The sequence below is a fragment of the Vicugna pacos genome, chromosome 4 (assembly GCF_048564905.1).
Source record: "Vicugna pacos chromosome 4, VicPac4, whole genome shotgun sequence".
In the NCBI taxonomy this organism is placed as follows: domain Eukaryota; kingdom Metazoa; phylum Chordata; class Mammalia; order Artiodactyla; family Camelidae; genus Vicugna; species Vicugna pacos.
This window is the reverse complement of record NC_132990.1, coordinates 73,483,996-73,500,186: the sequence shown is the minus strand read 5'-3', so window position 1 is coordinate 73,500,186 and position 16,191 is coordinate 73,483,996. Positions and strand designations below refer to the sequence as shown.

Sequence of the window (16,191 nt, the reverse complement as noted above, 5' to 3'; positions counted from 1 at the left end):
CTGGGGCTCGCAGAGATCAAAGGTTTCCTAACAATACAAAACACTGTCTGTCCCTTTTACTGTGTGGACGTGCACACTGATGGCGCAAAACGCACAGCAGGAGTGGGGACTGTACGAGCAGAAATCTGATTCCTCCCTGTCATGTACTTAGTAAGAAACGCTTTCACTTAAGAATGAAAAAAGTGAACTTGTCACTTAAAGGAAAACTGAGCTTGTTGCTTATGACAAAATATAAACTTTTATGAGAAAATTACAATTTTGCAAATTTGGCATCCACCATGAGCGTGACAGCTTCCCAATATGAGATTTTTCCATCGAGACTGGCCGTGATGTTAATGAGGTGATTTTTGATGTAATATAATGAAACATGTTAATGTTTGGAAGATCTACATCATTCAGTGAATCAGTATTTCCCAAGTAATTCTGTAACCTCATGCATGAGTAAAAGATCCACTCAAAAGTTCAAGATGGACCAGTGAATTTTAATACAAAGTAGGCATGAAAAGCTGACTGACAGGGTTTCAGAGTCCGCTTTGCAACTGTTAGGAAACCGCTACTTCCTGATTTGGGTGTAGTTATCAAGAGCATCCATAATTATCGAATTAAAACACTAACCACTCCCTTCTCTACCCATGTGAGGCCATGTTCTCACCATATACAACAAACTACAACAAACTGAATTCAGAGGCAGCTGTGAGAATCCAGCTGTCTTCTATTAAGCTGGACATTAAAGAGACTTGCAGGGGGAGGGTACAGCTCAGTGGCAGAGCACATGCTTAACGTGCATGAGGTCCTAGGTTCAATCCCCACTACCTCTATTAAAATAAATAAATATAAAATTGAAAAAAATAAGTAAATAAACCTAATTACCGCCCCCCAATTTTTTTAATTAAAAAAAAAGAGACTTGAAAAATAGAACCTATGTCACTCTTCTTGCTATACTTTTGTTCTTAGAAAAATAGAGATGTTATAGATAAAAAAGTTACATATGTTAATGTAATGAGTTTATTATTTCAAATAAATGAATAGATTTTTCTGTTTTCTTACACTGGTACAATTCATAGACCTTACTCAGATTTCACCAATTATTATATGCCTTCTCTGTATATGCATGTGGTTCCATGCAATTTTATCGTATGTGTAGATTTGTGTAAATACCACCAAAATCAAGTCACAGACCTTGTTCTGCGCGTACAAAGGAACTTCCTTGTAACCTTTATAGTTGTACTCCCGGCCCAGACCTAACCCCTGGCAACCATTAAACTGTTCTCCATCTCTGTAACTGGTCGTTTTGAGAATGTTATATAAATGAAATCATATAGTAAGTAATCTTTTGAAATTAGTTTTTTAAATTTAACTTTAAAATTTTAATTTTAACAATGGCAAATATTGATAGATTAAAACCCACATAACAAACTGTTAGGTGCTCTCAATAGTTCAGAGTATAAAATGGCCCTGAGACTACAATGTCTGAGCACCTTGGCTTTAAGTGACAGACATCACTGTCCTTCCCCAAAAGCACTGGGTCTCCTTAGGAGCCATGCACAGTCGTGCCCCAGACACAGGTCTGGCTGCCCTCCCCCCACTCACCTCATGGGCAGATATGTCCGCCTCCAGCAGCTGATGTTTTTTCAGCAAATTGTTCACGGAAGCCAGGTCTTTGCCATAATCCTCAGATGCCAGGAGGGCTTCCACCTGGCAGTGAAACACGAAAGGGAAAGCTGCCGCACAGAACACATTTCGTGTCCTGGCACACCCAGGATGCCCACTTGTTACTCTAGGCCCTCGTCTGGACAGCTACGAACTCCTGGACCACAAGCTGCGGCTTATAAACCCCTTAGAGCACACAACTCACACCTGAGCATGAGGATTTCTGTGAAGAGGGACGCCGGGAGGGCCCTGCCTTGTCAGTTTTGGGTGTGAGGACAGACCCATTATCCCAACAGCTCGAAATCCTCCAGTGGGGGAAGGGAGGCTGCCGGCACTACCTCAGAGAGCCAGAAGTCGAAGTCCTTGATGCCAGTGTTGAAGTTCTGCTGCTTGTTGGCTTCTTTCAGCTTCTGGCTCTTCTCAGCCGACTTCTGCACCAGGAACTGCCACTGGTCGGCTAAGGCGGCCAGCCGGGCCTGGGGAAGAGAAGGGTGCTGTTAGAGATGGTGAAACCCATGGTGACACCCTCCCCTGATGCCGATCTGACACGTGCTCAGAGAGGAGGCCGGACAGCATTCACAGGAGCCACCCTCACCAGCATCTCCCATCAGCGATGCAGCCAAAAGCCATCTGTTTTCCTTAAGACTATATTCCAAAGTCACCATCAAGGTGACAGTAACAAACCTGACAGTCAAATCCAGCCCATTCCCCCTCCTGGGCCAGGAGGAGAGAGCTGCTGAACTGTACCTTGACAGCATCCTCGCTGCCGGCACAGGCCCCGCGGTCAATGAGGGAGTTGCCCATGTCGATGACCCCGCGGATCCGGTCTGCGTTGGCGTGCAGTTCTGCTTCAAAGGCCTGGTGCTTCTGGTGCTTGCTCTGAAAATACCAAGAGAAACCACAACCTTTCAAACCCAGGGCCTGCTAGGCTGTCTTTGCAGGGAGAAGGGATTCTCAGAAGGGAGGGAGAACAAACTTAAAGAACTAGGGGCAAGTGTCAATATTTTTACAGAAGATAATCACAGAGTTTGTGTGAAATACTTTAGGGTTCAGTCTGTTGGGAGTTCAGTAGGTCTGGGCCAGGAGCAAGGAAATGTGCCAGCTCAGGAGCAGGTGAATTGAGTCAATTCTTTTTTTTTTTTTTAATTTTATTTATTTTAATGGAGGTACTGGGAATCAAACCCAAGACAGTGTGCATGCTAAGCACACAGCTCTACCATTGAGCTACACCCCCTAAATTGAGTCAGTTCTTAAATCAGCTGGAGTAGCTGTCTGGGAGTGAAATCCTAGAATTATACACCTTCTAACATTTTGCAGGAAATGGAAATGGCCAACTGTAGTTTTAAATCTACCTATACATCAATTTCCACCCACTGCTTTCTTCTTGGTGGACAGAAGCTCTGCAGCAATCACTATGAAGCAAGGAATATGAGGGTCAGACTGCTTCTCTGTTGACAGAGGAGAAGCCTACAGTTGCCACAGACCTTGGCTTTGCCAGCTTCTCATTTGGCAGCCATCATTAATAAGAAAAACTCCTGGATATTGTCAAAACCCAGGCCTGACTGTAGGCAGGAATTTCTCTTTGCTAGAAGAGAGGGCTGGGAGTATGACAGGCTTCTGATGCTGGGGCGTGACAGGGTACTTAAGAATCTACAAAGCAGCAGAAGGTGCAGGCAACACCACAAGACATGAGTGTGAGGACAGAGCTGCGGGACAACTCTGGGTGAGAAATGCAGGGTCTCAGGCAAGGGTGTTATCTGGGGAAAAAAGAACTAAAAGAAAAAAAGCAGTACAGCTGGGGAAGGATTCTGCATCAAATGTTTCATTTCAGGGGTAGCAACTGTCAAAAGATGGAGCCACGTGGCTGGCAAAACACAGCACTAACATGAAGCATCCTCACCACGTATGCTGAGGCCTGAGCCCAAACACAAGAACCAGAGTCTCAAAAACCCATGCGTCCTGACAAAAGCCCACTCTCCTCTTCTGTTGGTCATTCTTTGGTTCAAATCCCATCAATTCTATTTCTTCATTTCTTCCACCCATTTAAGCAACCTCTAAGGTACATTATGACTGAAAAGTCTCTTTCACTGCCCCTTGGGTAATGTTCACTTTTATCTTAACCTCTCACTCCCGGTTCCTCTTAGATTTGGAAGCAGATCATCTGCCACTCTGTGGATCCCCATCTGTCCCTCTCCAGGGACCAGCACTTCTGGACGCCAGACTGCATGGGCAATGCAACTCTCACACCTGGCTGGACTCCCTGCCCGAGGCCACTCAGAGCCATGTGTCCAAGGCAAGAAGAGTCCGGGTTTACACGGAAAAAGCTGATTATTTCAATTTTTAAAAGAAGCCCGCCTCTTGAAAGCCAGCAGTCAACTACCGCCCCCAAATCAAACATTGTACAGAACTTGCCTAAGTGATAAATTGGGAGAGAGGGAAGGGGAGTGAATGGTTGCAGGCTAATTACAACAGAGAAAGCCACATCCCACAGGGACACTTGAATGGAGTATGATGGACGATTAGAAATGAAAAGCAGGGATGAGAAGACACCGGCAGACTGTATGTGGCCACAGTGACGAGGTTCTATACACAAGAGCACAAACACTGGAGCTCATGTAACTAAACTCTTAAAAAAACAGGAAACTTACCAGCAGCTTGGAAAGCTACAAAAATAGATTAAAATAAGAAGAGTTCAGTACACTGAGGTGAAAATACAAATCAACTACTCAACAGAAACTCATTTTGCTGTCATACTTCCCCCAGGAAGGTCAGCATTTGGGAACAAACAGAAGGGGGATTCTTTAGTAGCAGACGTGGTTTCCATAGAGACAAATGAGGAAAGCAGCTTCTTAAACAGCTCTGATCATTTAAGTGAGACTTTCCCATCGGTTCAGTTTATTAAAATACTTTTCATTGGCCTCACCATGGATAAGAGGAAATCGTTTTCTAGGCACCTCCCCCTTTGACAGATGCCTTACTCACTAACAAAATCTACTCAAAAACATAGGCTCCTTTGGAGATAAACAGCTCATGTGCTCAGCGAACCTGGATGTTGGTGGGGTCCTTATAGGACTCATCACTTGCGGTCTGCAATTTTTCGCTGATCCAGGCCTCGATCTCGTCCACATCCCGGCTGAATTGCTGGAGGGTCTGCGATTCTCCCAGCTTTGACCTTTTCTCAATCATCTGGGCTTTGAGACGTCGCCACCTGAGAAAGTGAAACCAAGACCAAAGGTGAACATCCCTCAGGACGAGACAGGCCAGGGCTCTCACACCAGGGTAGCAGATTGGCCAGCTCCACAGACCACCCACCTGTCCAGAACCTCATTGCGCCGGCTGGAAATGTCGCCTTTGGCGTAGTGGCCGGCGGCGATGAGCTGGTCGGCAAAGGACTGCAAAGCGGCAATCTTCTCCTCCTGTCGGCAAACAAAGGCGCGAGGTCAAGGTGGGCAAGCCAGCTCTGCCTCGCCTGGACTGCGGGTCTCGAGAAGAGAACGGTTATTTTGGGTGATCAGCTGGTGACGGGATCAGAATACACTGACACTTTAGAAGCAGGGGGTAAAAAGCCAGAGGAAAGCTTGATTTCAATCATTACTAGATAGAGTTTAACTCGAGAAGATTCCAGGTCACACTGGGTGGGGCCGGGGCTTGAACGCCAGCAGACATCAAAGACGGAGCTTCACAGAACAAGGTGGTCAGATTTTCAACAAAATGGTCTGTGAGTCAGAGTTTTACATCTTTCTGGTTTATGTTCGAGTTCATGTACCTACTCACAGATTTGTTTTTCTTCCCTTTCGCAATATAAATGTTCCCTGTGGCATCTCTGTTATTTAATCCTCAGAAATACCAGAATTTATATATAAAGTTTAAAATATTGTTCAGGTACATATCACTGTCCCTGGATCGCACAGGTCTTCACTGGACACAGCAGTGACCACGCTGCTTCCTGTGCAGCCAACACCAAATATATGAATATATTATTATTATTATTATTATTATTATTATTATTATTATTATTATCATTATTATTATTATTTCAGTTCTCAGCTATCACCTTTTTCTTTCTTTTTTTTTTAAACTTTTTTTTGGGTGGGGGGGATTAGGTTTGTTTATTTAATGGAGGTACTGAGGATTGCACCTAGGACCTTGTGCATGCTAAGCACACACTCTACCACTAAGCTATACCCTCCTCCTATACCACTAAGCATTTTAATCTAAGGAAGCTGCCAAGGTCTCCTACTGAGTTAACCAAGACAATAACTATTTTTTGTTCTAGTGATTGACAGGGGAAAAGAGAAGATGTCAATCTGGAAAAATCCTGATTAGACTCTAAGGTGCAAAGGCCTCACCTGGACATTAATTGCTTTGTCGAAGTCCTCGTGTTTTTTGATCAGAGCCTCCACGCTGTCGAGAGAGTCTCCTTTGTCTTCGGTATTCAGGAAGGCCTCCCGGGCAGCCATCCAGTTCTCTGCTTGCTCACAGTCCCGATGAAATAGCTAAAGGAGGGGAGAGGCAGGTGGGAAGTGGAGCCTCTGGTCAGAAACCCCACAGCAAACAAGAAGCCACTGTCCAGCGCGTGTACCTGCAGTTCAAGGCACTGATCCAACATCATCCTGCGCTGGACCCAGGCCTTCTCCAGGTCTGCACGCTCCTGATCTAGAATATCTAGTTTCTCCTTGATCTCGGGGCTGGCATAGTGCCCGTGAGCCAACAGCTGCTGCCCAAACTGTTCGAATGCCTGGAAAGTGCCAGCCCTGGCGTCAATTTCTGTCCGGTGTTCCTGCCAAGAAGACGGGAGGGATTAGGTACCTGGCAGTAACTGCCCATTCTCACGTCAACCACCAACTCACTGCAAAGGTCCTCCTGGCCTAGCGGGTGACAGCATCTCTGCCACTCAGCGGGCCCACCTACCTGGTGTCGTTCTAGTAGAGCCTCAGCTCCGGTGACATCCTTGGCAAGCTCGTCTGAGGACACCAACCCTCGGATTCCATTGATCCAAGACATGAGGTCCCTGGAAACCAGATCCACAGAGAAACAGCTGTTACGTTACATTGCAAGCAGGCCTTCTGCCCAGAAAAAGAGAGAACTACATAATTATTGTCTCAGAGATTACTTGGGTTAATCTAGTTAATCCACTGAATGGGACTAGAGCTTTCGGCAAAGCATTTCAAAGCTTCTTATTTGTCTTACTGAAATAGTAAGAAAAAATACCAAGAATTCCTCAGAGGAAAAATGAACAGGTTTATAACAAAGATCTTTTCACCCTGTAGGAGAACAGGTTCTAACAGATACAGTAGCTGTGGTTAAGTTTTCTACAGCTTCAAATGAAAATGCCTTTGTTTAGAATTAAGCCTTAAAAGTCCTAGGCCTATGCATACATTTAACCCAGCTTCTTGCAGATGTCCACCTACAGGGGTGCAAACATCAGTGTGCAGTCACGTGCTGTAAGCTTCCTTTTGTAAAATGCACCCAGAATAGGCAAAGCCACAGAGACAGGAAGCAGAGGGGAATGGGGTGTTGACTACTGCTGGGGTTTGGGGTGTTCTTCTAGGATGATGAAAAAGTTTCAAAACTAGAGAGTGTGGCTGCACAACACTGAACACACTAAATGCCACTGAACTACACGCTTTAAAATGGTTAACTGTGGTATGTTAAACAAAAAACTAAAAACAGTTGGTACCTCCTACCAGAGGTTGTGACTAGAAGAGCACCAACTGCCAAATCCTGCCCCAGCAGAGGGAAGGCCCCAGATGAAACACTCATACACACATACACTCGTGTGTGGGAGGGGTCACTGCCAGACGGCACCGAACATACAAAGGAAGTGTCTGTCCTAAATGAGACTGCGAAACAAGCTCTCTATCACCCACTCAGTGGAATGCTATGCAGCCTTCAAAAAGACAGGTGGCAGGTCATGGATCCTTCTACAAGACAGCTGGACTCTTCAAGTTGACGTCGCAAAAGACAAAGAGGGCAGAGGGCACTATTCGAGGCTGAGGAGACAAGACTACGAATAGAAATGCCCGACAGGATCCTGGTCACAAACTCAGGCCTGGCTTTAAAACACACACTTGAGACAGTTGGGGAGCATGGACTTCCATGGAATATGACTGCACCAGTGTTAGGATTTCCTGGGTGTGATCGTGGGAGAAGGCCCTTGTTCCCAGGAGCTACATGCTATAGTATCAGATGTAAAGTACAGATACCTGCAACCTACTTCCAAGAGGCTCACAAAAACAAAAGCAAATGTCATAGAAAGCTGCCCTGCGACCATAGGTGAAGGGTATCATGGGCATTCATGGTTTTATTCTTTCCATTTCTCTCTAGCCTTAAAATTTTTCTAAATTAAAAGAAAAATTGTGGATATATACAAACTAGATAAACACGGTCCCATTGCAGAGCACAGGGAATTATGTTCAATAGTCTATAATAACCTATAATGAAAAATAAAAAAAGAACATACATGTGTGTAACTGAATCACCATGTCACACATCAGAAACTAGCACGATATTGTAACTCAACTACAGTTAAAAACAGAAAGTTCAGAGGAAAGACTAAGGCATCTACACTGAGTGAGAGACACGTCTGAGGAAGGGGAGACGTGTGTGCACAGACTTGGACAGGAAGCGGAGACTTCTTTTTGACTTCCTGGCACCCGGTAGTCTGCATAGTTCACATGGAGCCTGGATGACTCCTCTAGTAGAAAAGACACGAGGAAGGCCCATGCCCCAGGGCCAGGGCTCCTCACCGGAAGTCGCTGAGGAAGCGCTGCAGGTCGTGGGAGTCGCCCAGCTTGGCCTTGCGCTGGTCGGCGCGCTTGCCCAGGCTGCTCCACGCCTGGTTTAACTCGGTGCATTTCTCCTGTAGGTCCTCGGCCGACTCGGGGTGGGACTGGATCAGGCGCTCGGCGGTCTCCCCGAGGGAATTCACCTGGGGGCAGAAGGTGGTGAGGGAGCAGAACGAAGGGAGCTCCGGGCAGACCTGCAGCAGACGACTCCACACCTCATCCTCTCACCTTGTCGCCGAGAGCCGCGAGGTCCCGCTCAAAGCCCTCATGCTTGCGCTGCAGGGCTTGGACGCTGGCCAGGTCGTGGCCATAATTGTCTGTGTTTAGAGCCTGATTCTTCTCTTCAATCCATTCTTTGGTTTCGTCAGCATCTCTACAGGTGAGACACACATTCAAGTTAATAACTGCCTAGTATGGTTGCCACGACTTCAGGACAAATCAGAAATTTCATCCCGCTGGCATGTGCTCACGTGTCAGTGGCCACCACCACAGCTCGAACGAACAGGGCACACACTCAGCCCCCTGCAGTACCTACTGAGCACCCCGCGCACCTGTGTGAGGCACGGTCCCAGGTGCCAGAGCACAGACATCAACAAGATCCAGACGTGACTCCAAGGCCGTGGTCGGCAAGGCTGGGGGCTACTGATGTAAACTGACCTTCGCCTCCCCTCCCCCTTGCAGCTCGGGCCGCCCCTCACCTGTGGAACCTCTGCACTTCGTGGGCGCTGCCCAGGAGCTGGCTCCGCTCCTCGGCCAGCTGCTGCAGGGACCGCCACCGCTCGTTCAGCTCCTGCGGGAGGACAGCAAAGCGTCAGTCCACATCAGACTCTGGGAAAAGGGCCAAAGAACCAGAGGATGGTGGCTTAACTTGAAAGGAAAGGCTGGGGCACAATTTCCTTTTTCCAGCCTCCCTGGTTCAATCAATTAGTACACAACGGGAACACAGATCCAGAAAGTCAGACCTCGCCACAGCCCACGGTGCTGACACTCTACCAGCACCTGACATGGAATCACCTCAGAAGCAGCAGGAGACGCAACGCTGACTTAGCCTCACTCTCAGCTCCCAGCCTGGTGTCTGCCTTAGTGACAGCTTCACAGTAACTGCTGAGTGGCTAAATTCCCGAGTCTACCGCTCCCCACGCAGGCACGGCCGCCCTGCCAGGGAGCAGCAGGAGAGCTGCAGGACCTTGTACCGGGGAGACAGACCAGCTTGGGGTCCAGAAAGGAGGCAAGAAAGGCATTAACTGCCTCCAGGACAACACCCTCCTTGTAGATCCCGGCCCTCCTGGGAGGTGAGGGGAGGCTAGCTCCACCGGTTAGACCTGGCAAGGTCTCAACTGGGAAGGCCAACCATGCCCGCCTGCTGCACGAGGAGAGTCGGGATTTGTCCCCTTGGACCCAGGAGAGTGACAAGTGCTACAGCTCACGCAACTAATCTGAACAAGTGCCTTGCTGAAGACGGGAGAAGGAAACAGCAAAGGAGACCAGGAGAGAAGCGAAGCTGCCAGTTTCTTACCTTGATGGAATTAAAGGTGGCCACGGTGTGAACCATCAGGCGAGCAGACTATGTGGGGAGGAAAGCAGAAGAGCACACTAATCAAGTGTCTGCCGATTAAGAGAGAAATCTGAGATGCAAGTGCCATGAATTAGGGCTCAATTGTCCACCAAAATGATTGTAAATGGATACCATCAAAATCCTGAGCACAGCAGTAATAAAAGTCTCAAGGACCAGAAAATCAGGAAGAAATACAAGTGCACAATCAGACCCACCTCGCTGATTAATTTTCTTCAAGAGTGAAAAGAGTGGTGAAAACCACAATTAAAAAGGAGCTGATTGGACAGAAAAAAACCAGCTCAAGGAATACCAATTGGTATCTGTTTCTTGCCCGTTACAGGAGAACAGTCCAGAAAACACACGGTTTAACAAATGCTGGCAGCTGTTTATTTAAATCATTAAATACACCATTAATTTCATTTCTATTTATGGTTATTGGACTGTTGTTCCTTCTAACAGTGTCCCCTTGAACTATGGGCAACAGCCTTGCCAGACGAAAAAGAAAGTAAACTGGTGAATTAGCTTTCTTCTCATCAATGCAGTTACTTCCTCTAAAAAAAGCAAATGCCCCTGGGATCTCAGAGCCCAGCCAGCTTTATCTGAAAGAAACCCCTCGGCAGGTACCGTGACGCCTTCTCTTCAAATACGTAAAGACAAGGAAGAGCCAAGCTTGGACGCAGGGAGTTAGGCTCCTGGATGTTCCTATGACACACCCAAGTGATATTTTCTTTTTTTTTTTTTAATGGAGGTACTGGAGTTTGAATCCAGGATCTTGTGTGTGCTAAGCACGCGCTCTACCACTGAGCTATTTCCCTACCGCCCCAGATGCCATTTTCAACCAGTGTGGGTGTGCCCAGGGTTCAGAAGGCAGACACTTATTGTCTCCGATCCTTTTCAGGAATAGGAGGTACTGTAGTTTGTAAAGCCATCTGAAATATATTTTTGAGATAATACTTGTTATCAGAAATACTCCGGCAAAATCTGCCAGGAGGTCTGGAAGGTAAGGGTGTTGTTGCCCATTCACATAACCAATGATTGGATTTTGCATTGTAAGGAAAGTTAAGATTGAGAAAAGGGGAGAAAGCTGAACTGAGAGAAACATGCACCCTTCCCCCTAATTTGGAGCTTATTTAAGAAGCAGAAGAGTCTGAGCCAGGAAGGATAAGGAGGCTAAAGAAACAGACTCCTTTCAGCCTAGGTCCTCACAATAGGCCAAACCAGGTGGCAGGGCTGAGAAGTACAACCTAGGGGCCAGTGTGGGGAGCCTTTTTGGTTTTAGGTTTTCATGCTTTCCTCTTATTTTAGGAAGGCACACTCTCATAAAGCAGAAACCTGCTCTGAGTTATAGAACTCCCGTGACACTTCCTGAAGAGTGGGTGAGGAGGAAGGGGCCAGAACTGGGACTCAGGTAGCTAGCCCCACAATCACAGCTACAAACACCTTGTGTGAAAAAGCTTCTCCCCTGTCCCCCAGTTCAGAGTCATGCCCACTCTGGTCAGGCACCACCCGGAGGCTGTCTGGAATAACGTCCACTGTAGTTGGTAAACACCTGGTGTCCCCTCTTCACCTCTCTCCTCAGGATCTGGATCTTCTATCAAGCCTTTCTTAGGCCACAGGAGCAAGCGGTCAGACAGACAATGAGGGGGAAGTGTACTCCACTGCTCATCCTCACGTCATCTTCTTCTGGGCTGCAGACCTACTGATGGGACCATGCCAGACTATGCAAGTGTGACCTCTACAAAGTGCAGTTGCCCCTGTATCCTTGGTACCCGATGGGGAGGGGTCCCAGGACCCCTGAGGTTGCTCAAGTCTCTTACAGTTGGCCCTCTGTATGTGTGGATTCCGCATCCTTGATTTCAACCAACCATGGATCGAATACTAGTATTTTCAATTGGTGGTGGTTTGAACCTGCAGATGCAGACCCAGGGATACAGAGGGCCAGCTGCATCCTCTGGTGGTGATGGTGCAGGATAAATGTGATCTAATGGAACTTACACTGCGCATCTAGTTGGGGACATTCTGCTTTTGCAAATTAAGCATCACATTTCAAGACATGAGATTCAAAGAACACAACACTAGGATCAGAAAAACACCAGGCCGAACAAGTCCTGAAACGATCCCAGGCTCAGACAAGCCTGAATACTAACAAACAGGCACAGCAGAAAAGGACAAAAAGTATTTCTGCTCCTGGCAAACCTTCGGAAACAATAATGTGGAAAGGAGTCCTTACCTTCCATGGGGAGGCTGTCTTGGAATCAGTTTCATCCTATTAGAAGAAAAAGGAGGCGTTTAGGCAGCTGAACAATTGAGCACAAAACAACACAGCACCCCGCCTTCCCTCCGAATGCTGGGAAGTTCACAGAGAAATCAGCCAGAACAGCAGGTCCCCTCTGTGATTCACAGCTTATCACTGGCTGGCGGCGAACGGCAAGGCCGCTTGAGGGAAATGAAGCAGACAGGAGAGAAAAATTCTTTTTTTTTTTTAATGTGGAAGAAATGGAGAGAATGTGGAAATTTAGTAAGAAAATGACCAGCTTCTCTTTATGTCATATCCATAGGATGCGTTGAAAAAGGATAATAACCTAAATAATTGCTGTGGAAAAGGTTTAGGAAATGAAGAAAGAAAAACGACTTTGGTCTTTTGGAGAATGGCAAATTGAACCCAATTTCTGCTTTCTTTTCCACAGATTTTTATACACAAAAGGCATTTCTGAGGTTCAAGAACAGAAACCCTTATGAGGCTCTCGACTGCATACTCTTCCCAAGATCTGATCCTTCTCAAGTTCGAATTCCACATGGAGCCCCTGACACTTACCCTGGGCATCGCGCCATACACCTCCTACAAGGAGAGAGGAAAACCAGCTTTATTACTGGAGGAAAAACAAACTTCTAAGTAGCACTCATCCCTGTCATGTCATTCCTGGAGAGCGGGAGAAAATTACAAAAAGGCAGGCAACCCGAATGGCCACAGGAACTTTTTTTTTTAATTGTCTTCTTGTTTTGTTTCGTTTCGTTTGTCAGAGAAGGTAATTAGGTTTATTCGTTTATTTTTAGAGGAGGTACTGGGGATTGAACCCAGGACCTCGTGCATACTAAGCTGGTGCTCTACCACTGAGCTATACAGGCTCCTCTCCCCTACAGGAACTTCTTAAAGTCTACAGAGAGACCAAGTGTTTATATACAAAATCTTTCATTTATTTATCTAAAGAATTGCATGACTTTAGTAACCAGTTAAAGGCTAAAGAAACAATAAACAACTTTCACAACAATTAATGGGCATGAGGAGGAGACAGGAGCTGTTCTTCCCTGCTGTCAAGAGTAAACTGGGGTGGAGGGGAGGTAGAGCTAAGTGGTAGAGTGTGCTTAGCACGCACGAGGTCCTGGGTTCAATCCCCAGTACCTCCACTAAAATAACTAAGTAAATAAATAAACCTAATTACCTCTACCCTAAACCAACCAACCAACCAACAAAACAAAGAGGAAGCCAGATGGTGCAGGTCCCGCAGAGGACTGGACCTGCTCCCCGGCAGTAACTGCGCTACAGAGCATGCTCGCGGGCTACAGAGGAGCGGGACGGAACGCTCCACGCAAGAGCCAGACATTCACCTGCTGCTGCACTGCCTGCACCTCCTCTGCCATCAGACCTTCAGACTCCAGGTCTTCAGCCACCTTGTTAATGTCCTTCAGCCGTGACTCATTGGCCTTGAGATCCTTTAAAGAAAAAGACAAAATTTTTAACTAAAAGCAACAATAGCAATTCAAAGGAGAAGGGCAACAGATATTCATCAACTATGGTCTGAAGCTGTAAATTTCCGTTTAACAGGCATCCCGTAAATGATTTTTCTACTCCTTGGCAGTGACCTAAATCAGAAAATCCTGACTATCCCTATCAAGGAATTAAGAAAACAACACGCTATTGGAAAGTCTGTCTCATTTTACTGAACTAACTGTAGTTAATGAACCATTATTCTGGTTGAATGGGGTTTTTTTTTTTAAACCTTTCTTTGTGGGAGAGAGGACACACAGTAAAAGTGTAACTGAATTTTACTGCTAGCCACTGTGGGAGCAAAACCCCCACCTATTTGAACTGGTTATAGGAATACTTCTAAACTCAAGAATGGATAAACAAACTGTGGTATACGCATACCATGGAATGTTGGCCATAAAAAGTTACAGACCATGTACACGTCTACATGGATGAACTTTGAAAATGTTATGTTCAGCGAAAGCAAAGTCACAAAATACATGATTCCACTTATATAAAATGTCCAAAATACATATATCCAGAGACACAAAGCAGGCCAGCAGTTGTCGGGTGCTGGGCTGGAGGGTGATGAGAAGCGACTGCTTAATGGGCATGTGGTTTCCTTCTGAAGTGATACAGAATGTTCTGGAACCAGATAGAGGTGATGGTTGTACAACACTGTGAATGTACTAAGTGCTCCTGAATTGTACCCTTTAAAATGGTTAACTGAATGGTATGTGAATTCGCCCCCAACTTAAAAAGTCACATTTTTTTTGTACATGAGGTTTAGGAAAGTTCTTAAAACAATGTGTAGAGAAAACTGCATATGTTTCCTCAAAAGTAAACCAGTCCAAGAAAAGTTCTCATTAAACTCACTTAAAAAAGGCTACATAGATGGTGGAATATTATCTATGTAACTTTCACTGTGGTACCCTGCAGTCAAAAATCAAGAGAACCAGATCCTTGAACAATTTTTCAGTTCAGCTGCGAGACTGCCGTACCTTCTGGAAGTCGTCAAACTTCTTCTGCAGCACCTCCACCTGCTCCAAGTCTGCGCCGACCTCCTCGCTGGTCAGGGCCGCTTCCTTCTCATTGATCCACTGCTGCAGCTCGTTCGCTTCACGGAACAGCATGAACTTCTTACAACTCTTCTCCAACATGCCTTTGCGCTTCTCACCCAGTTCCAGCAGAGAATGGTACCTGACGGGATTCAAGAGGGTGACAAGAGGGGCAAGGGAGGCAGTTAGCATCCTCCAGAGGCCAACACAATGGCAAACCACCAGCTGTCTCCAAGATGTGGGTCCAAGGCTATGAGTTTGTAATGATGATGACCTGGTGACAAAGTATCAGAACGTGGATGATGATGAAGACCCCAAGGACCCACAGACAGCCTCTGGGACAAGCACACACGCTACTGTTCACAACCGGGTGGCTGGGACCGCCAGGCACACTCATCCCTCAGCCAAGTGTGCACTTAAAACATCACAATCACAAATGACCGAAACCAAGCGCTTAGCAGAACAACACAGGCTTCATGCGACTACAGCTGAGAGATGAGATGAATTTTCTGGGTGTAATGTACACAGAGGGCTGTTCTCCTGTTGTATGATTCTCCCAGCAGACCCGACAGTAGGGCAAGGTACAACTGAGCTTTAAAACAGCCTCACAGAGGACGCTAGTATCTCTGGAAGAGTAGGAAATTGCTACTGTTTCTAAAATAATGCATTTCTCAGAAAGTTTTGGCAACTTCAGAATGAAAATCATGTAATTCATGTTTCATTAGCTGAAAATTTCTTAGGAAAGAATCAAAGCATACTCTACCCCTGGGGAACTAAAATACCCAAGGCTGAACTCCTACTATTTTTGGAGACATGAAAATGACAAACTTAATACAACTGAGTTAAAAGTAAAAAAAAAAAAAAAAAATCTAGAAGCAAGTCTAAGCTTCCAAAAGTGAAATAGAAAGGGAATGAATTACCAAGAATCAGAGCACTTTAAGAGAGGCACTTAGTTTGCTGCCTACTGAGGACACTACCACATCGGCCGGCAGGTCTGCTGCTGAGAGCGGCTGGTCCAGCACAAAAGCCAACAGGAGGGGAACCAACCACACTCTGAACACACAGCTGCACATAAGCAACCAACGAGAGAAGCGCCATCAGCTGACACAGCTTCACCGAAACCTCTTCCCTCGTGAGCGAAAGCGGCTGCCAGAGATGCGGCCCCTCCTGCCACCTCGCCTTCCTGGATGAACGAGTGCCTTCAAGAGAAGCGGCAGAGGGAGGATGGACAGGGAGGGCCATGGACACGGTGCTCGGCACGGCTTCCAGCCTACTCACAGTTCTTCCACCTGCTTCATACGCAGAGATACACTGCCGGCCTCCTTAGTTATGCGTGTCCTGCACAGAGGGGCACAGCAAAGGCATGCACGAATTAGTGGGATTAATCCACAGGGA

At 46.5% G+C, this 16,191-nt stretch overlaps 1 protein-coding gene across 5 annotated transcripts in view; it reads right to left on the bottom strand.

Moving 5' to 3' along the window:
* Positions 1-16,191, bottom strand: part of SPTAN1 (spectrin alpha, non-erythrocytic 1) — a 57,923-nt gene that overhangs the window by 13,209 nt on the left and 28,523 nt on the right. For 2 of the 5 annotated variants that reach the window (XM_072960222.1, XM_072960224.1), the window contains exons 23-40: positions 16,075-16,134; positions 14,740-14,938; positions 13,600-13,704; positions 12,809-12,832; positions 12,224-12,259; positions 9,955-10,002; positions 9,137-9,228; positions 8,667-8,811; positions 8,400-8,581; positions 6,562-6,661; positions 6,233-6,430; positions 6,000-6,146; positions 4,963-5,066; positions 4,696-4,858; positions 4,299-4,313; positions 2,398-2,529; positions 1,989-2,126; positions 1,591-1,695 (exon numbers count right to left, since the gene is read on the bottom strand). In XM_072960222.1, coding sequence (XP_072816323.1) covers positions 1,591-1,695; positions 1,989-2,126; positions 2,398-2,529; positions 4,299-4,313; positions 4,696-4,858; positions 4,963-5,066; positions 6,000-6,146; positions 6,233-6,430; positions 6,562-6,661; positions 8,400-8,581; positions 8,667-8,811; positions 9,137-9,228; positions 9,955-10,002; positions 12,224-12,259; positions 12,809-12,832; positions 13,600-13,704; positions 14,740-14,938; positions 16,075-16,134 — 1,993 coding nt within the window. The remainder of the gene's footprint in view (positions 1-1,590; positions 1,696-1,988; positions 2,127-2,397; positions 2,530-4,298; positions 4,314-4,695; positions 4,859-4,962; positions 5,067-5,999; positions 6,147-6,232; positions 6,431-6,561; positions 6,662-8,399; positions 8,582-8,666; positions 8,812-9,136; positions 9,229-9,954; positions 10,003-12,223; positions 12,260-12,808; positions 12,833-13,599; positions 13,705-14,739; positions 14,939-16,074; positions 16,135-16,191) is intronic. The other 3 variants (XM_072960223.1, XM_072960225.1, XM_072960226.1) reach the window with 3 other exon arrangements.